At 37.9% G+C, this 26,632-nt stretch overlaps 1 protein-coding gene across 5 annotated transcripts in view; it reads right to left on the bottom strand.

Annotated features, from left to right (window-relative positions):
* SGIP1 (SH3GL interacting endocytic adaptor 1) overlaps positions 1 to 26,632 on the bottom strand; it is a 237,433-nt gene that overhangs the window by 27,399 nt on the left and 183,402 nt on the right. For all 5 annotated transcript variants that reach the window (XM_070367880.1, XM_070367882.1, XM_070367881.1 and 2 more), the window contains one exon: positions 10,361 to 10,472. In XM_070367880.1, the coding sequence (XP_070223981.1) occupies positions 10,361 to 10,472 (112 nt within the window). The remainder of the gene's footprint in view (positions 1 to 10,360; positions 10,473 to 26,632) is intronic.

Raw genomic sequence — 26,632 nt, forward strand, 5'->3', positions numbered from 1 at the left:
TCATTTCTAAGACTTGAGGACTCAAAGTTTTGTATTAACAGTTACTCCAAAAAGTGGCTATTTTGTTGAAGATGTTTTTGCATTGTTAGAATAAAACAGCTTTTCTTTTCCTGTAGAAAAGTCTTTGTGTTCACCTCACAAATAGAATAATTTATCCTGGTGGTTCTCTCTCTGTTTGATATCTGAATTGTTGGAAGTATATTTGAAGATATTAAACTACACAGTGTTGTCACACTATTCACTGAGATTTATTTTAGCTCTCTAAGTAACACGATTAATGCCTTTAGTATGTTCTTTTATGGACTCATGGGGTAAACTTTTTGCTTCTCACTTAATTAGATCTTCATTCCATTAACTTGTCTATTTGGTTGAAACTATAAAATCAGTCACATACATAAGTTAATACAGCTGGATGATAATTTGGAAGGAAGAATAATCCTTTTATTTTTTTTAAAGCTTTATTTAGCATCACTAATTATTAGAGAAATGCAAACCAAAACTACAATGAGATATCACATCACACTTATCTGAATGGACATCATCAAAAAATCTACAAACGATAAAGCTTGGAGAGGGTGTGCAGAAAAGGGAACTCTTCTACACTGTTGGGAATCTAAATTGGTACAACCATTATGGAGAATAGTATGGAGGTTCCTTAAAAAACTAAATATAGAACTGCCGTCTGATCCAGCAATCCCACTTCTGGGCTTATATTGGGATAAAACCATAATTCAAAAAATACATGCACCCCAATGTTCACTGTAGCACTGTTTACAATAGCCACGACAGGGAAGCAGCCTGAACGTCCATCAACACAGAAGTGAATAAAGAAGATGTGGTACATACATAATAGAATAGGATATTACTCAGCCATAAAAAAGAATAAAATAATGCCATTTGCAGCAACATTGGATGGACCTAGAGATTTTCATACTGAGTGAAGTAAGTCAGACAGAGAAAGGTAAATACCACATATGGCTTATAGATGGAATCTAAAAAAATATGACAAATGAACTTACTTATAGAACAGAAATAAAGTCACAGATGTAGAAAACAAACTTATGTTACCATGGGGTATGCAGGGGAGGGATAAATTGGGAGGTTGGGATTGACACATACACACAGATCTATGTAAGATAGATAACTAAGGACCTACTGAACAGCACAGGGAACTCTACTCAATACTCTGTAATGATCATATGGGAACAGAATCTAAAAAAGAGTAGACATGTATATAGGCATAACTGATTCACTTTGCTGTATACCTGAAACTAACACAACATTGTAAATTAGTTGTCGTCTAATAAAAATTAAAAAAATAAAAAGGGCCTTATTGAAATATAATTGATGTACAACTGGCACTTATTTATAGTGTAAAGTTCCATAATTTTGACATAATGTACATCTGAGAAATGATCACAAAATCAAGATAGTCAGGATCCCCACGTCCCTACAAGTTTCATCTTGTGTTTTTGTTTTTCTCTCTGTACTTTTCCATCCTTTCCTCCTTATCTCTTGGCACTTGCTAATATATTTTCTGGCTGTACACATTAGTTTGGACTGTCTAAAATTTTTATATAAACAGAATCAAAAGGTGTGTGATTTTTTTGATCTGGCTTTTTCCACTAGGCATAATTATTTTGAGATTCACTCACATAGTGTGGCAACCAATAGTTCACGTCTTTTTATTGCTGGGTAGAATATGGATATACCACAGGCAATTAAAAAAAATTCCTTTATTGAATAACATTTGAATTCTTTCCATTTTTTTGCCTATTACAAATAAATCTGTGATGAATATGTGTGTACAAGTCTGTCTATGGGCACATGTTCTTATTTCTCTTGGATAAATACCAGTGAGATGATTGGATCACATGGTAGGTGTAACTTTAACTTTTTAAGAAACTGCCAAACTGTTTTCTGAAGTGGAAAACATAGCTGAATATGAGAGTTTTAATTCCTTTACATCCTCACCAACACTTGGTAGGTCTGTCTTTTTAATTTTAGTCATTCTAATAGGTGAGTAATGGTATCTCATTGTTGTTTTAATCTGCATTTCCCTAATGGCTAAGGATGTTAGCATCTTTTCATGTGTTTCTTTGTGATTTATCTACTTGGATGAACTGTCTGCTCAAACTTTCTGCCAAGTTTATAAACTGAGTTTTCTGTTCTCTTACTGAATTGTGAGAGTTTTTTGTACATTCTAGATACAAATATTTTTAACAGATATATGCTTTGCAAAGATTTTTTTCCTAGTTTGGCTTGTTTTTCTTTCTCTTTAGAGTATTAATAACTTTGAAGAAGTTTTTTTTTTCAAAGAGCAGACGTTTTTAATTCATCAATTTATTCTTTTATGGGTTTTAGTTAATCAATTTATTCTTTTGGAGTCTTATCTAAGAAATCATAGATAAACCTGAAAGTCACAAAAATTTCACCTATTTTATTCCAGAAATTTTTTATTTTTAGTTTTACATTCAGTGTTGTGATCCATTTTTAGCTAATTTTTGCATATTTTCTATGAGGTATAGGTCCGAGTTTATTTTTAGTTGTGTGGATGAATATATCTAATCATCCTACTACCATCTGTAGAATTAATCCACTTGGCAATTTTGTTAAAATTCAGTTGTCCACATATGTGTGGATCTATTTCTAAATTCTCTGTTCTGTTCCATTGATCTATTTTGTCCATCTTTATACTAATACCACAACCAATATGTCTTGATACTGTAGCTTTTAAATTGCTCTGAAATCAAGTAACATTATTCTACCAACTTTTTTTTCAAAAATGTTTTGCCTATTTTAGGTCCTTTGTATTTCCACATGAAATTTAGGATCTCTGTCAATTTCTAAATAAAACTCATGGAGTTCCAATTCACCCTCTACTGCCTGCTTTTAGAGTATTAGTTTCGGGCCCTTGCTATGCTAAGTCACTTCAGTCGTGTCCGACTCTGTGCGACCCCAGAGACGGCAGCCCAACAGGCTCCCCTGTCCCTGGGATTCTCCAGGCAAGAACACTGGAGTGGGTTGCCATTTCCTTCTCCAATGCATGAAAGTGAAAAGTGAAAGTGAAGTCGTTCAGTTGTGTCCGACCCTCAGCGACCCCATGAACTGCAGCCCTCCAGGCTCCTCCATCCATGGGATTTTCCAGGCAAGAGTCCTGGAGTGGGGTGCCATTGCCTTCTCCGTTCGGGCCTTTAAGGGTTGTACTTTTTCTTGGCCAACAGGCACTATGTTATATTTTGTCAGTAGAGGGCACTAGAGAGACATTGCAAAACGAAGCCATTTTCTTCCCCCCTCTTCCTCCTTGCAGTGTGCTTGCTAGACAGGCTCCTTGCAGTGCGCATGGCTTGTCTAGAACCAGGCTCCTGCAGTGCAGGAGGGATGTGGTGCCCGAGGGTGTGGGTACTGCAATCCCAGTGACACTGGCAGATCCTATAGCGTCTGGCTCCTGAGGTGCTTGTGGCTGGGCTGCCCCAGTGCCCAGATCGGTCCGCGGCGCCAGACTCCTTCATATGCATACTGTCTCCACTGCCGGCTTCTCCCGCGCCCGAAGCCGTTAGCTTCCTCGGGCACCCTCCTCAGCCAGTTTTGCAGTGGAGCGTGCCTCAGTGAGACTTCTCCCACGAACATCTGTGAGGCTGGTGGGCTCTCTCTATATCCATGGGCTGGATACTTCCCAGGAAGTCAGTCGGGGCAATCATAGGGCACACTTCACCTCTCAGGGGTGACTGTCCTTTCCCTGAGGTCCCATGTCTTGCAAATTATTGTTTCGTATATTTTGTCCGTTTTGAAGTGTTTTCAGGTAGAAGGGTCAATTGGTTACTCCATCTTGACCAGAAGCAGAAACCTCGAAATGATTCTTCTTCTTTGGGAAATAATAAATATTTATAATGAGTGAACTTCTTTACGACTTCTGGATACGTCTGGATGACTGACCCTTGCACTGTTCCCTAGTGTACTTTCTAGGGAAACTGAGCTTGGTCAATGAAAACTTGGCTCACACTTGAATATAGGAAACTCTATTTGTCCTATACAAACCTCGTATGCTGTGTAACTGTGACTGATGAGACACAAATGGCTCAGGTGAGATGGTCCTTGGTACACATTCAAAATAGCTTATGTGAAGAACTGCTATAGCCTTGTATGTGCACAAAGTTGGGTTTGGGTTAGAGGTGGAGGGGCAGGTAGGTTTCCTAAAGTTACCCTTTTCCCTCTCAGGTATTATCATCTCTAACTCTGAACTGCTCTGAATGAGAGATTTGGTGTCTGGAAGTTTGCCCCTCCATCTCTCCCTGAGAATATTGCTGATCTCCCAGTTTGGTGTCAACTCAGCTGTCTTCCTTCTCTGTGTCTTAGATTCACGAGCCTTGCTTGATTTACTGGTGATGAATTGGTACTAAGCCTGGAATTCCCCTTAAGCTGAGTCTACCCAACATTTTCCAACATATGAGACATGAAAAATTTTAATTGACAACTCTAGAAGAAGACAAGAGCTTCAGCCAGAGCACTTTCAAAATTAGACTGTAGCATCTACCATCACTCAGTATATTGTTAGCAGCAGTGGCTCGAATGTTTTTTGTTTGGTAAGGACTCTGCTCAGTTTCTTTTCCAGGTTCTGCAAAATGAGCTCTACATGGTGTCATGGTAGAGGATAAAGTTTGTTTTTTGAAAGCAAGTCATCAAGAGGAGGGAGTGGTATTTATTAATTCAATAAACATTTATTGACTCATATGTAAGTTGTTTGTTTGAGTGGGAAGGCAATTAAAAAATGAGCAAAACAGCCTCTGTCTTCAAAGGGCTTACAATGTTGGGTGGATGATGAGAGAAGTAGTCAGTATAAGCCAATATAATAAGCACCCAGGCTCCTGACCTACATTTTATTTCTGCACTTTATCTCAATTGTCAGAGTCAGATCTTTGATGATTTATTAATCCATTCAATGTCTAAATCATCTGAAGTTTTCTATATATAATTAATATTTTCAACCTATACTCACTTGTTAAAGGAAAGTCTTTGTTCAACAGTAATGACTGTCCTCATCAGTGAGTGATGTGGGTATATTTCATGTTAGTTTAAATCATGGAAATCTGAAATACTGCAATATGGAAATATTAACACATTACTTTATGAAGTAAATGTGAAATCATATGAATCCCCCAAAATTTGTCTAGAATGACAAAATTTCAAGGTCAGCTGGTCAAGTGGCTAATGAATTGGGCTGTCCCTTTTGCCACAGGCAGCATTATGATAACTGGTCAACAGAAACGCTGGCCAATTTTGGTCAGGAAACGTGTGGACTTCATTTATGTGAGGTCGTCAGAAATGTATCCGTTACATAAAATGTCTCTTCTACTGTGCTGATAACTAAACACATGGGTTTCTTTTCAAGCATAGACTTCTGTTCATAGGCTACTTCCCTTCCTTTATTTATCATCCCTTTTCACTGACTTTGACACTAGGCAAAAACTCCTTTTCATATTTCAAGACTCAGTGCAAAGGCAGATCTTTCCAAAGCCTTCCTTAATATCCTTTCCATTCAGCCCTCTTTAGATTTTCCTTGCTTTAGGTTCCTTGGACAAATGGACAGATTAAAAAAAAGAAAAACTTATTTTGTAGCACATTATTTTATCTACTACTGTGAAGGCAAGTTCCGTGTCTTAGGTTCTAGGAAGGCAAAGGTGCAAAACATAGAACCCAGTGCAGAGTAGGAACTCAATAAAATGTTTAAAAAATAAATTCATACATTTCCCAATTATATATCAGCTGCCTAATCAATGAACCACACATTATATAATGCATATATAGAATGGGCAGTGAGAAACAGGACAAAGATGACCTTGAGCACACTTCCTATATAAGCAAGGAGACAGACACTTGAATATGTAATAGAAATATGGTGGTAAGAGAAGGATAGAATACAACTGAGAAACCAAAGGTTTTCCTGGGATTAGAGAATCAGTTCCTACCACCGCTAAAAGTCAGACACAACTGAGCGACTTCACTTTCACTTTTCACTTTCATGCATTGGAGAAGGAAACGGCAACCCACTCCAGTGTTGCCTGGAGAATCCCACAGACGGGGGAGCCTGGTGGGCTGCCGTCTATGGGGTCGCACAGAGTTGGACACGACTGAAGCGACTTTGCAGCAGCAGCAGCAGCAGCAGCAACAACCAGGGTTGTTCAAATAGGAGCTAATAACAGGAGATGTGTTTCCCCCAGGTGGCAGCAAAGTCAAGGAATTCTCTGCTTATTAGCTACTGAGAAAGTTTCAGATATCATACCTGTTACAAGGTGTTCTGAATACTCAGAAAGAGTGTAAACCATATTTAAATGGATTATATGTCACAATATAAAATAAAGTAGTATATGTCTCATTTCAATGTGTGGTCTGAAAACAAATGGGAACACGTTTGATACAGGATGAGAGAGAACCACAGGCAAAGCAAACCCACATGCTTTTTCTGTATCATTTCTCCATGTGGTGCTGTGTTTGGTTTCAACCTCTACCCCACCTCACTCCATGATCAAACTTATAACTTGAGTTGTTTCCTTGAAAGCGAATGCCAGAGTGACAGCAATTAGAATGATTCACTTCTAATTTCATCACAGAAGGTGAAATTAAATTTAGAAGCATGTCACTTCATAATGTTCATAAGTTTCAGATCTCATAATTTCAGTGAAATATACTAAACCTCCTGTGTACCCACATATAGTATATGCTGCAACTACTTTATAACAATATAATTGAAAAAAGACTCAATATATGCAGTTATCCTTAAAAGACTCAGTTAATTTGGGAGGGGATAGGAAAAGCACTAAAATTGCTTTGCTTCAAGTGCCACATCATTGAAACGCCAAGGTCATGGATACCAGGCTCACAGGTACAGACCTCAGTTGTCATAGCGTGCCAGGGAGACTGAAACAAGATGAAGAACCCAGCTTGTATAGGGACAGTTCCACAAGTGACTGGTAGGCTGCTACACCACTTTTTGGGGTTTAAAAAAGATTATTATTAAGGACTTCTTAACCCCATTGTCCCATATCTATTCTCCTCCTATAATGGATTTTGCATTATATTTATGTGCAAGTCTTATTTTCCATATCAACTGTCTTCACCACCAATACTAGACTGTAGTATTGGTGGAAACTGAAGACAATGTACCACTGTCTAGTACACTGGTGGCCACATAGCAGACATTCTGTAAATGTTAAGTGAGTAATTTGACTCAGTTTGTTCAGCAACTATGCGTTGGGTACTCCTTGCCAGGTCCTGTTTTAAGTACTGAGGATACAACAGTGAACAAAATACTCAAGGTTCCAGTTCTCATGAAGCTTACACTCTAGTGGAAGAAGGGACCGACAGTGAAACTGAAAACATTGAACACATTGATTAAAGTGTTTATTAATGAGAAAACAAGTGAAATGTTAACTATGGAGAAAGAGACAGTGAGGTAGGGAGAAAGGAAGTGTTGACTACAGAGAGGGCTGGAGAGTTTCTGTTTCACACAGATGGACAAGAATGGCCTCTGATACCCCTGCTGCAGAATCCTGAAGGAAGGGAGGGTGCAAGTCACTCAGATACCTGGGAGAAGATCTCGCTAATGTGGAAGGAGCAGCAGATGCAAAGACCTTGAGATGCAGATGGGATTGGGCTGATGAAAGACAAACAGCCAGGAAGGTAGAGTAGCTAGAGGGGCATGAACAAGCAGGAGAGTGGCAGAGACAAGATCAGAGAGGTGGCAACTGGAATGGGTCACGAAGGACAAAACTTATACATCATTATGAAGCATTTGGTTTTTACTCTGAACAAATTAGGAAGATTTTGAGCCAAGAGGTGATATGATATATTGAGAATAGATTTTAGGGGCAGAAGTATCCTTACTACAAATTAGATCTCTCTGAATAAATGAATGAATTAAAGCCAATAGTACATGTACAAAAAAGAATTCATTCTTGTCTGATTCCCAATGTTTTTCACTCCATTATAGATATCTCTCCACAATTTTGACTAGTCATTTTTTGGGGGGTGTGTTTCTACCTGTAATTTAAGGCACCCTGAGTTTTCTAAGGTATAGGTTAGTCAGTAATAAGCAGTCCTTAGAACTGGTGATACAGAAAATAATCTAAATTCTTTATTCAAAGAAGAAGTCCACAGAACAAGCACATATTTATGTATATAAAGTATGTATACTAAGCTCATAATGCTTACTTTTCTCTAACAGTTCAAATGCATACTCTACAATGAACTTTTAATTTCTATTGATGTGTGGTTGTGGCAAATGATCTCTCTGCTTTGAAGATGAAAAAGAAAAGGCATGGAAGAAACCAGAAAGCGATAGACTGAATGTTTGTGATGTCCAAAATTTATATATTTAGACCTAAACCCCAGTGTGATGATATTTGGGTGGGGCTGTTGGGAGGTGATTAGGTCATAAGGGTAGGGCCCTCATGAATGAGACTGGTGCCTTTATAAGAGACTCACAAAGCTCCTTAGCCCTTTCCAATCTATAAGATTCCTATGAGCCAGGAAGCAGGCTCTCATCAGATACTGAACCTGCCAGGGCCTTGATTTTGGACTTTTCAGCCTCCAGAACTTTGAGAAATAAATTTCTGTTATTTATAAGCCACCTACTCTGTTATAGCAACCCAAATGAACTCAGACACCAGATTCCACAGTGTTTACTTCTCTGCAAAACTCTGGGCCCAGAATAAAACCCAAGTGTTCTTTCAAAGGATATTTAGGGAAGTTGATAGATCCCAGTGGCTAGATAGGAGTAGAGTTACTAACTATATTGGTTTTCCAGCATAATACTGTTAGATTTAGACTAAAAAATACTACTGTTTCAGAAGTGTAAAGAGGATCAACAATTAGTCATATAGATTCTCACTTAAAAAATATATAGAGATCCAAGTCCTAACTATCCTTAATATCACTGTTTATAAAATTTTTATAAAACATGTAGTACTCTATAGTATATGCCCATTTAATTTTTTTTCTGATCTTTTATTCCATGGATACCAAGGTCTTCTAAGCCCTAGTCCTTTCAAGTAAAAAACAAAAAGCAATTCTTTCCTCTCCCAGGTTTGTCCTTTGTTTATCCTTCAAATTCAGACCTGGAAGTGCATTAGTCACATACTTCAAAACCAGTTTGACTTAAGTGTTTAGTTTTCAATGTAGACTAACAATCACTTGATCTTTTTTTTTTAATCTGACCTCTTTGTAAAATTAATGAATGCCGTAGACCCTCTATGGACAAACGTGCATGCAGACATACACATTAGATATGAAATATAATTTCAAGGGATCCATAGACTTCCTGAACCCCATCCAGGGGACTCCTTACAGAGAGGCAAAGTATCTAATTACATCACATGTGCATTCAGGTGAAGTCCATTGTCAAGATGTACTGATATAAGTGAAATGAGGCTCACGTAAATAGGGAATGGTACGTTTTTATCTAAAATTTTTACTTTTCTATGATTACAATTTTTTGGCTAGTTTTTTCTTACTTAACAAGGGTTACATATTAATATATTTTTTCTCTTACTTGGAGAAGGCAATGGCACCCCACTCCTGAACTCTTGCCTGGAAAATCCCATGGATGGAGGATCCTGGTGGGCCACAGTCCATGGGGTCGCTAAGAGTCGGACGTGACTGAGCGACTTCACTTTCACTTTTCACTTTCATGCATTAGAGAAGGACAGGGCAACCCACTCCAGTGTTCTTGCCTGGAGAATCCCAGGGACGGGGGAGCCTGTTGGGCTGCCGTCTATGGGGTCGCACAGAGTCGGACACGACTGAAGCGACTTAGAAGCATTCTCTTACTAATCTATGTGTTATGGAAAGGTAGTTTTGTTCCAGGTTCTCATTCAAATGCACCATTGTTTCAGTTTATAGGTGAGTGACTCTCAGCCAGGAAAGACTAAAACAATAAAGACATGATCTAGACATTTCCTTTTGTGAGATAATACATTTTCTCATTGTTGACAGAGTTGAGTTAGGGTTTCCTGTAACTTACAAAAAAGACTGAATCAGAGATTTCTGGGTAGTAAGATTAGAGTTTGGACCTTTTGGAATATATATATATATATATATATATCCTCTTGCCTGTAGCTGTGAGCCTTGGGGGAGCCCAGTGGGGCACTGGCTTCCCCAAGGGTCCCAGCATGAGAAGGGTATATATTTTAAAGAAAGCAGTGAGTTAATATTTATAATTAATTTAATTCTAAGTATGTCACCTGTTATTGCTGACTAGATTTTTTTTGGTCTTAGGATGTGGAATGAAATAATTATATGTGGAGCGTTCCCCGCTGAATAGCATAGAGTTTGGAGAATGTAGTGGACTAAGCCCCAGGCTTACTTGCTTGGATCTGCTCCTTTGAAGTAGGCATTGACCGTTTCTGTAAATGCTGCTGCAACAGGGAGGGTGTCCTGGGCTCCCATGGTTAGGGGGCTGGGTCCCCTGGAAGAACCTGTATAAGATGAAAAATCTTCGCTTAATATGGATTGGAGACAGCCTAGTATATGTGGAACTAAATCCTCATTAAGGGATTATAGGATGAAATCTAATTACTGAAACAAAGTAATATGCTAAGAACCATAACTGTATATTCAACATAGAGCTCAAGTATTTAAAAGGAAATATTTGGCTGGTTTACAGACAAACACACTTGAAATTAACTGAATTAGGTATTCTACCATAGAAAAAAATCCAAGCATAAGAATAAAGTCATGGGATTTTTCAATGTTTACATAAATCATAAGGCAGTATTTGCATGACAGTTTGTACAGCAGGTAGTTAGTAGAGAAAATTATTGGCTTTCTATTTGAGCATTCACATCATACAATTGCCAATAGACTCAAAGGTGTTGGCATTACTTCATTTTAAAGAGGCAAACAGCTACAGGGCACCATGTTATACATTATCTTTTTCTGAGTTGTTTCCATTTCCAGTTACCCTCAGATCAAGTAGACTCAAGTGTGCTTATCCCCAGACATACGCAACCCAAATGTCCACCTTGACTTATCACACACACATCAATGCATCAATTCACATTATTAAAAATAACAGTAGTGCTCATGTGTACTAAACATCTACTATATACCAAGCACAGCACTGAATATCTGATAAGAATTACTGCATTCAAGCCCCACATCAGCCCAGTGGGAGATAGGCAATATATTCCCATTTTACAGAAAGAAAACTGAAGCTCAAAGAGATAAGTGATTTGCCCTAATAACATCGTTAAGTGGGAAAAACTAAAATTCAAATGTAGATTTGCCCTCCTATAAAGCTCATGTTTTCCCCTATACGGTTTATAATCTTTGTTGTTTAGTCGTTCAGTCATGTCCCACTCTTCTGTGACCTCATGGACTATAGCCTGCCAGGCTCCTCTGTCCATGGGATTTCCCAGGCAAGCATACTGGAGTGGGTTGCCATCTCCTTCTCCAGGGGATTTCCCGGACCCCAGGATAGAACCCTTGTCTCCTGCTTGGCAGGTGAATTCTTTACTACTAGTCATCAGGGAAACTGTTTATAATATATAATTTGTCTAAATGAAACATTTTTATATGGTTTTGATGCACCTTGAGGTTTCCAAAAGGACTAAGTTTTAGGATCATTGCCTTCATTAACAATCTCTGGACATAGTACCAAAGAGACGAGTTTTAATAAGAACAAAGTATTTAATTATGTCACACATTCACTGCTTCTCCTTCCTATCAAACAAAACACATTTAATTTTCCCCACCTCATCACACACTACACGTTATGCTTTTTATCTTTAACCTTCAGTAACTGTCATCCTCTTCTCTGATTATGAGAAAATCTACCCTTTGTATATTTCCCTCCTCAATAAAGTTTTCTTTGATAATTCTAGTTCATGCTAGTGTGGGCTTTATATTTTCCCTTGACTTTCAATGTCTGGGATGTGGGCATTGATTCTCAACAAATATTTGCTTATTATCTACTATATGAAATGGCAACCCACTCCAGTATCCTTGCCTGGAAAATCTCATGGACAGAGGAGCCGGGTGAGCTGCAGTCATGGGGTCACAAAGAGTCAGACACGACTGAGCGTCTAACACACACACACATCAGGCATTGTTCCAGGTGCTGGGGATTCAAAGATAATTAAACACAATCCTTGTTCTCAAGAATTTTTGTTGTTTGTGAGCCATGCGGTGTGTGCCATTTTGTCATAGAATTCAGAATGGACTGAGACACGCAGCCTGGCCCCGATCTGTTCTTGACACACCTCCTCTCTATCCTTCCAACAACCCTATACTCTAGCTACGTTCACTTCTGGGCACCATAGTTCTTACTATGGGTTTAATCAACAATGCCAGAGAAGGAGAAATAGCAAGATTTGACAAAGAACCCTTTTACCTTAAAGGATCCACAATTTACAATTCTAATTTCTTCACATCCCTATACATTGCAATTAATATGCCCTCTTCTTTTTTACTTTTTTCATTTATTACATAATTTTCCTTATTGCTATCTGGTCTACATATCATTTCCATGAGTATATATTATTCTACAAAAAAAAATTCTCCAAATGTTTGGCCACTTCTAGGTAGAAATTATTTTAAATCCATCTTTGTATAATTGGTCTTTTTCTTTCAATTATTTTCTTAAGATGTAATTTTATTATTACAAAGTGGGACAACTAAATCATAAGGCAGATAAATTTTTGATTACTAAGAATGACAGATTATTTTACATAAAGATAATACTCAATGAAAATGCTATCAATTATAAATGAATGCTTCTATTTCCCTGCAGTACCTTAGAAAGTCTTTGTTAATTTGACTATTGGAAAACTAGGCTAAAACTAGGAGAATGTCTAAGATGCTGAAAAATTCAAACCTCATGGTCTAAGATGACCAAAATGGGCCTCGAAACTATTTTCGAATATCTGAAATAATATTACCAGACAGTGACTCTGGGGCCAGAGTTCATGGCCATGTATCTGCAAGTTAATAGCTTTGTGACCTTGGGCAAGTCAATTACCTTTAGGTTTCTCAACCATAAAATGAAGGCAATAGATTACATAATCTTTGTGTAGTAGGATTCTATAATTTTGTTTTAGGAAAATAAGGAGTTTTAAACAGAAAGAACAATTTTCTCACACAGAAATTAACTGATTTGAAAAGAGTATCCCTTCATGGTGTTTTGAATGAATATGCCAAATATTTACAGAGCCTTTACTATGTGTAAGGTATTTTTACATATTTTTTTTACACGTTTGGAGACACAAATATGTAAACTTCCAGAAAATAAGGTATAAGCATTTCTAAAAACTAGTAACAGTAACATATGCAAGTAAAAGCTTAAGACAATAGTTCAAGTGACAGAACTGTGAAGTTTTTTCACTGCAAAATTAATTGCCCAATGAGCAGAACAGGAAATGTTGCTCCTTGATTTAAACGCTGCTAGGGCTCTGGAATCTTATAGACTTGGGTGTGAATCCCAGTTCCTCCACTTACAATCTATATGACAAGGAATAAGATATTTAATCTGACTGCAACTTGGTTTCCTCATTTTTTAAATAAAATAGATAATAATATCTATTTTGAAGGCTTGTCAGCCAGTTCAGTTGCTCAGTTGTGTCTGACTCTTTGAGAGCCCATGGATTACAGCACACCAGGCTTCCCTGTCCATCACCAACTCCCAGAGCTTGCTCAAACTCCTGTCCATTGAATTGGTGATGCCATCCAACCATCTCATCCTCTGTCATCCCCTTCTCCTCCTGCCTTCAATCTTTTCCAGGATCAGGGTCTTTTCCAATGAGTTGGCTCTTCACATCAGGTGGCCAAAGTATTGGAGTTTCAGCTTCAGCATCAGTCCTTCCAATGAATATTCAGGGTTGATTTTCTTTAGAATTGACTGGTTTGATCTCCTTGGAGTCCAAGGGAGTCTCAAGAGTCTTCTCCAACACCACAGTTCAAAAGCATCTTGTGGTGGACATCAAATGGGATAAAATTTGTGAAATCTTTAGAATGGTATTGCTGACTTAAAAAATGCACACACACAAAAAATTGAGAGTTATAAGTTTTATTTAGGGGCAAAATGAAGACATTTCTCTGAACTATCAGAGCATTTCAGATAGCTCTGAGGAACTGCTCCAAAGAGGTAAGGGAATGGTCAGAATATATGTGGTTTTGGTGAAAGGGGAATACATGCAAGCAAACTCATATTTTTTTTGCAGAAGGTTTCTGCTAGTCTGGAGGAGCAGATATCACCATGAAGGATTTTAATGCTTTTCTAGATATGAGGAGATACAAGAATTGGTTCACAAAATAAAATAATTGGTTCATAAAATATCTATTTGAAGACCTGTTTTGGCAGTTTTTCCCGGAGCACAGCGTGCCTCAGCTCTCCACCCTGAACTCCTTTCAGGGGGTGTTGAAAGTCAGCAGTTGCAGCAGCACATAATTTACTCCTTGTAGAAGTAGATGGCAAGTGCCAATTTGTAGTTGACAGTATGTACTGGAAAAACATCTTGTTTTTGTTGCTGTTATTTTGTCAGGGTGAGCTTTACTAACTTTGTTGAATTACAGTTGACTCTGAATTTGAGTAGCTTTTGAGGCAGAGAATGAAGGGAGATGATATCACAAATGGTATTCTTCACTGAGCAAGGAGATAGACCAAAATTTTCAAATTCCTTCCAACTCTAAATTTCTCGTATGATAAGAACAGTGAATTCTATCATGCATGTTTAATTTTTTGTGTATTACATGGTGGCTATCATCTGTTCAAGTTACTTGATATAATGCTTGGACTAACAGGAGATGAAAGTTGGTTGAATGCATATTTATCTTTTGATTCATTTGAATGTGAGTTCCTGCACAAGTAGGCATTGTGCTAGATGCTGAGAAATTCACAGAAATGTCTGAGATGTACCTCTACCCTTCCCTTCATGGAGCTTACAGTATAGAAGAGGGCTGTAATATTAGACGTGAATGAAAAATGAAGACTCTATGAAGTTAGATAGTAGTTCAGTATTATAACAATTATATTACTATTAATGATTATTTTTAAGAATTCAAGATCAAAATAGCAATTATTATGTTTGTTCTACAACAAAATAAACTATCAAATATTAACATGTTTTTGTTCTTTATACATTGAAGGGAGAAACAGAGTCAGGATAATTATCTCTACTTCACTGGCCCAAGTTCACTCTGCTAGTAAGTGGTAAAGCCAAAATTCAATCCAAGGTGTCCCAACTCTAATGAAAACAATAGTAGCAACAATGAAAACCTTATACCTCTTACTTCCTCCTAAGAACTATTCAAGGGGTTTTACTGATATTAACTCTTAATTTTGATAATATCTCTCTTAGGAAACTGCCATTATTATCCCTCTTTTCCAGATGAGAGAACTGAGGTTTCAAGTCACTTAGTAGCCTTGCCTACAGTCATCCAGTTAGTAAATAGTAAGAACAGAACAGAGATGCAAACTTAGTACTTCTTGACTTTGGGTCCCGAATTCTTACTTACTCTGCTCTTGGAACAAAGAAGTCAGAACAAAATTACATTAGTCATCTGTGGGCACATATGTAGTCCCCCTCGAAGAATAACTTGTTGCCATTAGCTTGTCAACTTCTGACAAAATAGCAATTCTGTGGTCCTGGAAAGTAATTGTCATGCATACTTAGGGAGTTCTGAGAAATGGAAAAAGGCACACAGAATCACCATAGTGTGATAACGTTTTCTGAAAGGCAGTTTTCTATGACTCTCATTACCAAGCAAAGTTATATACACACACACACAGGTACCCACATGCACACAATACCCAAGGTTAAAAAAAAATTAGTATGACATCTTTAAAAGAAGAGGTCATTCGACCATATAGCACAGGGAATTACACTCAATATTTTGTAATAACCTATAAGGAACATGAACTGAAAAAGAAAAAATATATATGTATATATATATATGTAAGTATTATAACTGAATCACTGTGTTGTACGCCTGAAACTAACACAGCATGGTAAATCAACTATGTTGTTATTCAGTTGCTAAGTTGTGTCTGACTCTGAAAACCCAAGCACTCTGGCCCTCCAGGCTCCACTGTCCTCCACTATCTCCCAGAGTTTGCTCAAATTCATGTCCATTGAGTCAGTGATGCTATCCAGCCATCTCATCTTCTGTTGTCCCCTTCTCCTCTTGCCTCAATCTTTCCCAGTATCAGAGTCTTTTCCAGTGAGCTGACTCTTCCCATCAGGTGGCCAAAGTATTAGAGCTTCGGCTTCTGCATCAGTCCTTCCAATGAATACTCAGGGTTGATTTCCTTTAGGATTGACTGGTTTGGTCTCCTTGCTGTCCAAGGGACTCTTAAGAGTTTTATCCAGCATCACAGTTTGAAAGCATCCTTTCATGGATCACAGTCTTGTCATGGTGAAAGGGGTTTGTGTAACTCAGTGAAGCTATGAGCTATGCCATGCAGGGCCACCCAAGCCAGAAAGGTCATAGTGAAGAGTTCTGACAAAACATGGTCCACTGGAGGAGGAAATGGCAACCCACTCCAGTATTCTTGCCTGGAGAACCCTTGGACTGTGATGAAAAGGATGGCACTGGAAGATGAGCCCCCCGCCCTAAGTCAGAAGGTGTCCAACATGCTACTGGGGAGGAGCAGAGGGCAATTACTAACAGCTCCAGGAAGAATGAAGTGGCTGGGCCAAAGCACAAGTCAACCATATGTCAATAAAAAGTGAAAAAGATAAGTGAGTAAGGAGTAGGGATTGTAATATGTAAAAATATTAAAGGAGAAAGGGAAAGGGAGAGAGATTTTAGAAGAGAAAGGGAAAAATACAAACAAACAAACAAAAAAAGAGGGCAAAAAGGAAGCAAAATACCGAGGTACAGAAATTGAGTAACAGCACAAGGTTTACCTGGCAAATGAATGTTTGTGCACCAAGCTGCACAGAGAGGCCTATTGCCAGTCTTTTGTGTGGAGGAAAAGTGTATCCTCATGGTTTGTCCAGAGCAAGCCTGAGGAGTGGCCAAGGTTTCATTTCCTCCTCACCTTCTGCACACATTTCTCCATTTTCTGTATGTTTTCTGCTTTGCAAAGTTGAAATTTAGAACATTTTTTCACATCAAGGCCAGTTCAGTTCATGAAGATTTATTTTCAGTTGTTTTAAATTTAATAAGAATTTATGTCAGAGTAGTGCTTCCTTCAGGGGTGTTTGTAGCATTTGTCACTATAGGCTCAATCAATGGTAATAGATGTTATCTATTGTGTCCTAACTCTGTGTGATGCTTCATTATGTATTATTTCCTTTAATTCATATAACCACCTCACCAAGATGAGGAAGCTTAAGTAACTAGCTGAAATCCAGAGAGCCAAGACATCTATGCTTTTAATTATTGTGCTTTGATGTTACAATAAAGAATCTAGAACTTCATTGCACACTGTGAGTCATGATTGTGTTTCTTTGTTAATATCTGTCCTTGGGCAGGTCAGTGATTCTAACTGCATCCCTATCAAATTGGGATGTCAGGGCCACCAACCCTACCTGATTGTAAAGAGGATTTGCACTTACAAATGCCAGGTGTCAAAAGAGCGGCAAATTTTACTCTCTGTTCATCTGGGACTAGAAAAAGTCATTCTGAAAGTACTACCTGAAGTATGGACAGCAGGAGAAGGCAGTCTTGTTTGTTTAGAAGACTGTTCCCACCCTTGCAGTCTATCAACCCAAACAACTGCCACTCTACCAGGCCTGCTGTACACGCAGGGCAAGTGACCCACTTTTGTGTAGGAGTGAGAATGCAGGAGACAGAACTCACAGATGGAAGCAACACAGAGTGTCAGAATTCATGAAAGGAGAGAAAAAAATTCCAGGAGTTGTACTAAGCAGCATGAGTGAGCAGGAGACATGGGTTTGATCCCTGGGTTGGGAAGATACCCACTCCAGTATTCTTGCCTGGAGAATCCCATGGACGGAGGAGTCTGGTGGGCTACACTCCACGGGGTCGCAAAGAGTCGGACACGACTGAGCGAGTGATTTAACTTTATTTAAAAAAAAAAAAAAAGCAGATCGTATCAGTAGGATTAGTAAATAAAGTATAATCAATTCAGTTATAATTTATAGAGTATATTCCATACAAATACTGTTGGAATCAGATTGAATAAAATTTGAATCCTGACTTTATTCACTTACTGTGTGACCTTGGAAAAATTACATAACCTCTCTGATTCCACTTTCATCATTTTGGAAAATGGAGATTGTATTCTTTGAAGATACTGTGACAACTATTATGATATAGAATGCCTTATCTGATAGTATCAGAAAAAAGTCACTTAGAATGAATGCATTTAAATGGCTGCTAAAATTTCATAGGGTATAATGATAAAAAAGCTTGACTGACAGTCAAAATTGTCAAAAACTAAATTTGTGAAAATATCTTTTCTTAACACACTGCAATCAAATAATCAATGAATTCTTAGAATGAAGAAAAGCGATTATGCAGATATTTTGAGGAAAGGCATATTTTTCTGATAAAAATTGTATTATAGATTTATATACCAATCTAGTTTCAGATTTGGTTTTCATTCATGATTATGAAGTGATTCTATATTGCAGGGTTAATTGAGAGTTTTAGCAATTTTTCTAAGGGCCTCTTAATTTCTCGTTTTTCTTTCAAAGTGGCTATAATATGAGCTTCCTTTATTTCTTCTTCTTCAATTATTAAGTTTAATTTTTGCTAAGCCCTCATTTGAGAATGACTTTGAATATGACCTGCTGCTGCTAAGTCACTTCAGTCGTGTCCGACTCTGTATGACGCCATAGACGGCAGCCCACCAGGCTCCCCCGTCCCTGGGATTCTCCAGGCTAGAACACTGGAGTGGGTTGCCATTTCCTTCTCCATTGAATATGACCTAAAGAGCTTTATACCATCACTTTCCTTGACTTCATGGAACCCAATATCCTTTCTAAGATTGGCAATTTCACTTTGCAATAAATGTGCACTGTGTCTGTATTATATGTCTATTGTTTATTTCAGATGTTCATGAAGAAACTGACCATATCTGCATATTATGTAATGGATGAGGATAGATGCTAGTGTTAATCTGGTAAATTGATATTAGTACAGGTACTAGTGTTACAGATTAATACTTTCATGTTGCATTGATCTTTACTTTCCTACCCAATCTGATAACTGCAAAGACACTGATAAGGACAGTAACGTAGGGACCTTTGCCAGGATATGAAAATCTGAGTGCTTGCACATAGAAAATACTCAATAAGTGATAGCCATTATCATTAATGGGGCTTCCATGATGGCTCAGTGGGTAAAGAATCCCCCTGCAATGCAGGAGATATGGGTTCAATCCCTGCATCAGGAAGATCCCCTGGAGGAGGAAATGGTGACCTACTCTAGCATTCTTGCCTGGAAAATTCCATGGACAGAGAGGCCTGGAGGGCTACAGTCCATGGGGTCACAAAGAGTTGGACACAACTGAGCACATGGCACACATATACAGAGAGCACACACATTATCATTAACAGAGAAGGGGAGTTTGTGGGGCAGGCACAATATCCAATACATTGTTTCAGGCTCCCCTTAACTCCATACACATTTAGTATATGAGAGGAGATAATGAACTGTGGTGTTAGAGAAGACTCTTGAGAGCCCCTTGGACTGCAAGGAGATCCAACCAGTTCATCCTAAAGGAGATCAGTCCTGGGTGTTCATTGGAAGGACTGATGTTGGAGCTGAAACTCCAATACTTTGGCCACCTGATGTGAAGAGCTGACTCATTTGAAAAGACCCTGATGCTGGGAAAGATTGAAGGCAGGAGGAGAAGGGGACAACAGAGGATGAGATGGTTGTATGGCATCACTGACTCAATGGACATGGGTTTGGGTGGACTCCGAGAGTTGGTGATGGGCAGGGAGGCCTGACATGCTGCAGTTCATGGGGTCACAAAGAGTTGGACACGACTGAGCGACTGAACTGAACTGAAAGAGAAGATTAGAAGTTTTTCTTAGGTCAGTAGAAAGAATTTTATCATGAGAGCTTAACTTGAGAAGGTGAGTTGTACTTTTGTGATCTTGTGAATCTTAGCTGAAATGATGGCTAATAAAATATTGTGTGTGTTACTTAAAAAAAAAGTCACAGCAACTTTGTTTGAAAAATTTTAGGATAGGTTTGTAAGGAAATGAGTCACAGCAAAGTTATTACATATAAAATTTTCTATTTTTTTCTTTTTCTCTACATCTTTGAATGTTACAATTTTACATTAACTAGTTGAACAATTATTTGAAATTTATCTTATATATGTGTATGTTGTATATGTCTGCATACACTGCATATAAAAATGTATACATAAAGTACTTTGCATATTTTGGTATATTTGTATATCTTTGTCTATTTTAGAACTCTAAGCCTAAGAAAATATCTTAAGATCAAAGAATTATGTACAAAGATGCTCAAGGCATATGGGAGTATTTGAAGCAAATTAAATGCCTAGTTACTGAAGTGAAACAAATCATTTGTGACAGAATGAAATATTATGCACATATTAAAAGCTTTAGTAATTAAAATAGCATTAAAAACAATCACGTATCACATTTTACCAGATTGGAAAAGGCAAGAGATACTGGCATAACTCAGTATTGCTAAGTGTGTAGAAAAAATGTCAATCATAATGCTGGTATGAATTTTTGGATGGACATTTTGTAATATGTTGTATTATTTGAAGTGTGCATACCGCTTAACACAGTGATTCCATTTTTAGCAATTTATCTTTTGGACAAATATACACAAGTCCACGAGGATATAAGTTTAAGGTTGCTCATTGCATTATTTTACATACTAGCAAAAAAAAAAAAAGGATAAACTCAACCTAAAAATCCATTAATAAAAGATAGGCATATTCATATAATTGAATAGTATGGAACCATTAATATGATTTTATAGATGTATATGTATATAAATGCACACACATATACATTCCAAAACACTCCATATCATACATTTAAATGGCTACTATTGACTACAGGTTATAGAGCAGAGTCTATCTTCTATTTGCCTACAATTGTACATATTTCCTTAATTGTGAGAAACATACTTTTGAAAACATGAAAATATTAAGATTTCTGAAATTGAGGTGCATCTTATAATCAATGTGAAAAGAAAACTGGTGGCTGCTAACAGAATATGTTCCAGAGTTGCTTTGATTGTACTTGTGAATGTAACTTTGAGCTTTGTAACCTGATCAGCTTTGTCACCTGATCAGCTCATCTCAGGGATGCCTCAGTTGAGCTGAGTGTTTGAATTGATAGCCTCTCATGTGACTGAATTCGAACCCTTACTGACCCTTAAACATTTTTTTAAAAAGATTCCATCTGATGCAGTAATAAAGTGAAAAGTTATTTGTACACTGACGATAAACTGTCATATACCAGGCTATGCAATGGGAGGTAGAAGAAACTGCCAGGTTCTTTGAAATCTAAATCATAGTATTTTGAAAGATGGGACAAGCCAGTTATGACTGAATTATGCATATGAAAGAATATATAACTTTGGTGTTAAAAATGTATCTGTCAACAACTTTTGGCTGACTTTTTAAAAAGTTGTTTGCCTTTTAGCAATTTATAAATAAACTTGGGAATATGAATGCAGATAAAAGCCTGGAATTTTTGATGTGCCCCCAAATTAAACTATCAACATCAAAGAGAATAAAGAGGTCAAGATAATGAACATGTGGTATAAAAAGCATCAAGTCACTATGGTATTAAACATAACTGCTGATGGACGGAAGTGATTTAGATTCATTTTTAATTCTGAAATTTAAATAAGTTTAGATTAAATTTCTAATGGTTATATTGAAGATAGCGGCTTGCTATTTGTTATAATTGGTTAAAAAATTTTTTTATTCATTTAATGAAGCTTACTTTGCACCAGAAGATTGTTATTAAACCAATGAAGCATATCCCAATGGAGGAATTTTTGGAATCAAGTAAATGCAACACACACACACACGCACTTGTGATTTCAGAGTCTTTTTCTCTAACTTTATTGAGGTATAATTGCAAAATTAAATTGTAAGATGTTTAATGTGTACGTGTGATGATCTGACCTACATATACATTGTGGGAGGATTTCTCCCATCTAGTTAATTCACACATCCATTACCTCACGTATTTTTCTTTCTTTCATCCCTTCCTCCCTCCCTCCTTCCTTTCTTTCCTTGTTTTATGAGAACATTTAAGTTCTACTCTCTCAGCAAATTTCAGTTGTACAATACAGTGCCATCAACTATAGTCACTATGTTTTATGTTAGCTTCTCATGCTTCCATGGTGGCTCAGTGGTAAAGAATTCACCTGCAATGCAGAAGACGCGGGTTCAATCTGCAGGTTTGACCCCTGGGTCAGGGAAGAGCCCCTGGAGAAGGAAATGGCAGCCCACTCCAGTATTCTTGCCGGGGAAATCCCATGGACAGAAGAGCCTGGTGGGCTACAGTCCAGGGGTTGCAAAGAGTTGGACACAACCAAGCGACTAAACAACAACGACAAATACATTAGATCCTCAAACCATATTCATTTGTAGTTGAAAGTTTGTACACTTTTACCAAGTTCTCCCTATTTCCCCACACCCAGTCCCTGGCAACCACTTTTCTACTCTCTGTTTCTACGAGTCTGACTTTCTTTTCTAGATTCCACATACATATGGCACCACATGGCACTTGTCTCTCTCTGTCTGGCTTATTTCACGGCATAATGTACTCAAGATCCATCCATGTTGTTGCAAATAGCAGGATATCCTTCTTTCTCTGTATTTATTCTATTATCTATACTTCTTCATATTGTTTGAATTTTAAAAAGTAACTGAAAGAAATAAAGAAAGAAAGAAAGTGAAGTCACTCAGTTGTGTCCGACTCTTTGGGATGCCATGGACTGTACCCCATCAGGCTCCTCTGACCATGGAATTTTCCAGGCAAGAATACTGGAGTGGGTTGCCATTTCCTCCTGCAGGAGATATTCCTGACCCAGGGATTGAACTGGGGTCTCCCGCATTGCAGGCAGACAGCTTTACGGTAGGAGCCACCAGGGAAGCCCTAAAATGGGCTCATCTGGGATTACATCAATTTCATGCTTATGTCAATTTCGTGCTTGCATCAGTTTCATGATCAGAATAAAACCAACTGTGAGCTGTTTTCAAAGGCAATTTAACGGCACGGGGGACATTATCCTATGTTAAAGTAAGAAAAAGTATCATATATTAAATTATCATATGTATGAAAATATAAATTACATAACCTACACATGAAAAATCTTATAAATAAAATATACCAAAATAGTGGTTATCTAAGGTTATTAGATTATAGATTATTTTATTTTTTTATATCTTTCTGTTTTTCTATAAGGAGTATGCATAATGATAGTGTGGCAAAACATTTTATAGATAGAAGCAGTGGTGCATATATATATAAATAACTCAGCCATAAAAACAATGAAATGATGCCATTTGCAGCCACATGGATGGACCTAGAGATTGTCATACTGAGGGAAGTAAACCAGATAGAGAAAGACAAACATGAAATATTGCTTATAAGTGAATCTAAAAAAAAATGATACAAATGAACTTATTTACAAAATGGAAACAGACTCACAGATTTCGAGAATGAATTTACAGTTACCAGGGGGGAAGGGTGGGGGAAGGATTAGATTGGGAGTTTGGGACTGACATGTACGCACTGCTATAACCAACTGCTTTAACTAACAAGCACCTACTGTATAGCAGAGGGAACTCTGCTCAATACTCTACAATAACCTAAATGGGAAAAGAATTTGAAAAAGATACATGTATATGTATAACTGAATCCCTTTGCTGTACATCTGAAACTAACACAGCATTGTTAATCAATTATAGTCCAATGTAATGCAAAAACTAAGAAAAATAAATTGAGAGTTACACTAGTGTCTTAAATAATGCTGAAGTTTCTACATTTCTCCTTTATTAGTTGAGTAGTTTCTGTTCTTACAGTTAAAAAGTGGATGCTGGTAATTTTGAATTACAAAGTTATTTCCCTGCTGCTGCTGCTGCTGCTAAGTTGCTTCAGTTGTGTCCGACTCTGTGCGACCCCGTAGACGGCAGCCCACCAGGCTCCCCCGTCCCTGGGATTTTCCAGGCAAGAACACTGGAGTGGGTTGCCATTTCCTTCTCCAATGCATGGAAGTGAGAAGTGAAAGTGAAGTCGCTCGGTAGTGCCTGACTCTTAGCAACCCCATGGACTGCAGCCTACCAGGCTTCTCCGTCCATGGGATTTTCCAGGCAAGAGTACTGGAGTGGGGTGCCATTGTGAATGGAGAGGCATAAAGAATGTTGTTGGTCTTAGTCTGACTGCCTGAAAGCCTACTATTTGAGATGCCAGTTTCCTGGCGAATGGGCTATGAGCAGCGTCCATAAAAGGTGAAATCTAGGAAAGGATAACAACATTAAATAACTCATTCTTCCTCTTCCTGGACTCACCCTCTACGATGACGACTGCAACTCTTGAAAGTCACCAAAACATCCTTGAAAAATTAACCTCACCCAAACCTTTTGTGTTTTCTCAGAGGTATAGTTCAAACCTCTAAATCAAATCGTAGGGGAAGCAACACTGCAGTTACTCAGAATATAAGACCGGAAACACAATTGTGAATCACACACTCTGTGTGAATGTGTGCCAGCAGGAGAAGAAACCCCAAGGTCATATTTCTACATATCCTGGTGACTTAGAGCAGTAGAGCCAGCAGCAGAAGATGTCCATGAAGGTTCCTGTCTGTTGGAAGTCTATGCTATACCAGAAATTATTACCACATACATGTTGCAAAATAGTCAAAGACACAAAAAGGTTAAAATACCTTAAGCACAATGACTTATCTTAATGTCCTCAAATCTATCTTTGATTTAATAAATAAAGCAATGAATGCAAAATTCTTAGCACATATTAAGTATTTATTTAATTGTAATTATTATTTTAAGAAATGATTGCATGTATATAGTACTGTATAGTTTATAAAGGCCTTTCACAAGTAATTGACTAAATCTGTTAGGGGTATATATGGTATTGATGAAATATATTTATTCCACATATATATATAAGTTCTTAGAAGTGAGAGATTCTTCTGAGTTTTGAAATCACTTCTTTGAATGCCTTTTTCATTCATGTGTCAGCTCTCACTGAAGTGGATAATCAGAGGTCCTCCTCTCTGTCTGGGGGAGTCAGAGTCAGGAGTACAATGCATGGGCTGCCTCCATCTGTGGACAGCTGTTCTTAGAAGACACACAATAAAAAGCTATCGCACAAGCTATTATGTGTAAAATAAGCTACAAGGATATATTGTACAACATGAGCGATATAGATAATGTTTAATAATAACTATAAATTGTGAATTATTATATTTCATACCTGTAACTTAAATAATATTGTGTATCAACTATGCTTCAATTTTAAAAAAGCTATCGCACAATGAAGGCTCTACCATGCAAAGGAAAAACAGATCCCTCTGATGATTCTTAGCTTCTCCATTCTTTTCTTAGGAAGTTTGAAATCACTTGTCAAATCTGCTGAAATGCCTGGATTTACAAATTCTTTATAAAATAGATGGTAGCAGATTTTCTTCCAACATCTCTCATCAGCAGTGAACACAGCACCCCAAGGAGTGTATCAGCAAGTTAGCTTTAATGATGGGCTCTGGTGGAGGCTGGTGGAAGTGGGGGGTGAGTGTACAGCAGGGAGGAGGCTTTCTGCTTCCCAATCATTCTCCTGCAGCACACACAGTGCAGGAAAGACTGCTTATTGCCCCTGCTGACAAAGGGGTGGGAGGGCCATGCAGCAACTCACAGTAGATGGAGTTGCCAGATGTTTTATGTGGAAGAAAACTAGAATGCAACAACCCGATCTTCTCCAAAGCAGGCAATAACCAAACAAAACAGACCAGGGATGTGGGAAGTTGGACAAGGGTGTTAAGAGTTAATCACTATTGAGCACTTTGTGTGCACTGACCTCGTACTTGACTATTGAATCCTGACTATAAGCACTACAACTCTATGAAACATGTTACTATTTTCTAGTAATACCATTACCATTCCAAATAGCCAGAGAAGAAAACTAAGACTTAGGCTAAGTAGCTTCCCTAAAGTCACATTTGTTGTTGTTCAGTTGCTAAGTCGTGTCTGATTCTTTGCAATCCCATGGACTGCAGTGTGCCAGGCTTCCCAGACCTTCGCTATCTCCTGGAATTTGCAGGAGTCGTGCATTGCATTGAGTCAGTGCTGCTATCCAACAATCTCATCCTCTGTCGCCCTCTGCTACTCCTGCCTTCAATCTTTCTCAGCATCAGGGTATTTTGTCTTTTTCTTTTTTTAAAAATTTTATTTTACTTTTAAACTTTACATAATTGTATTAGTTTTGCCAAATATCAAAATGAATCCATGAGTTGGCTCTTCACACCAGGTGGCCAAAATATTGGTGCTTCAGCTTCAGCATCAGTCCTTCCAATGAATATTCAGGGTTGATTTCCTTCAGGGTTGACTGGTTTGATCTCCTTGCTGTCCAAGAGACTCTCAAGAATCTTCTCCAGCACCACAATTAGAAAGCATCATTTCTTCAGCACTCAGCTTTCT

The sequence above is a fragment of the Bos mutus genome, chromosome 3 (assembly GCF_027580195.1).
Source record: "Bos mutus isolate GX-2022 chromosome 3, NWIPB_WYAK_1.1, whole genome shotgun sequence".
Lineage (NCBI taxonomy): Eukaryota > Metazoa > Chordata > Mammalia > Artiodactyla > Bovidae > Bos > Bos mutus.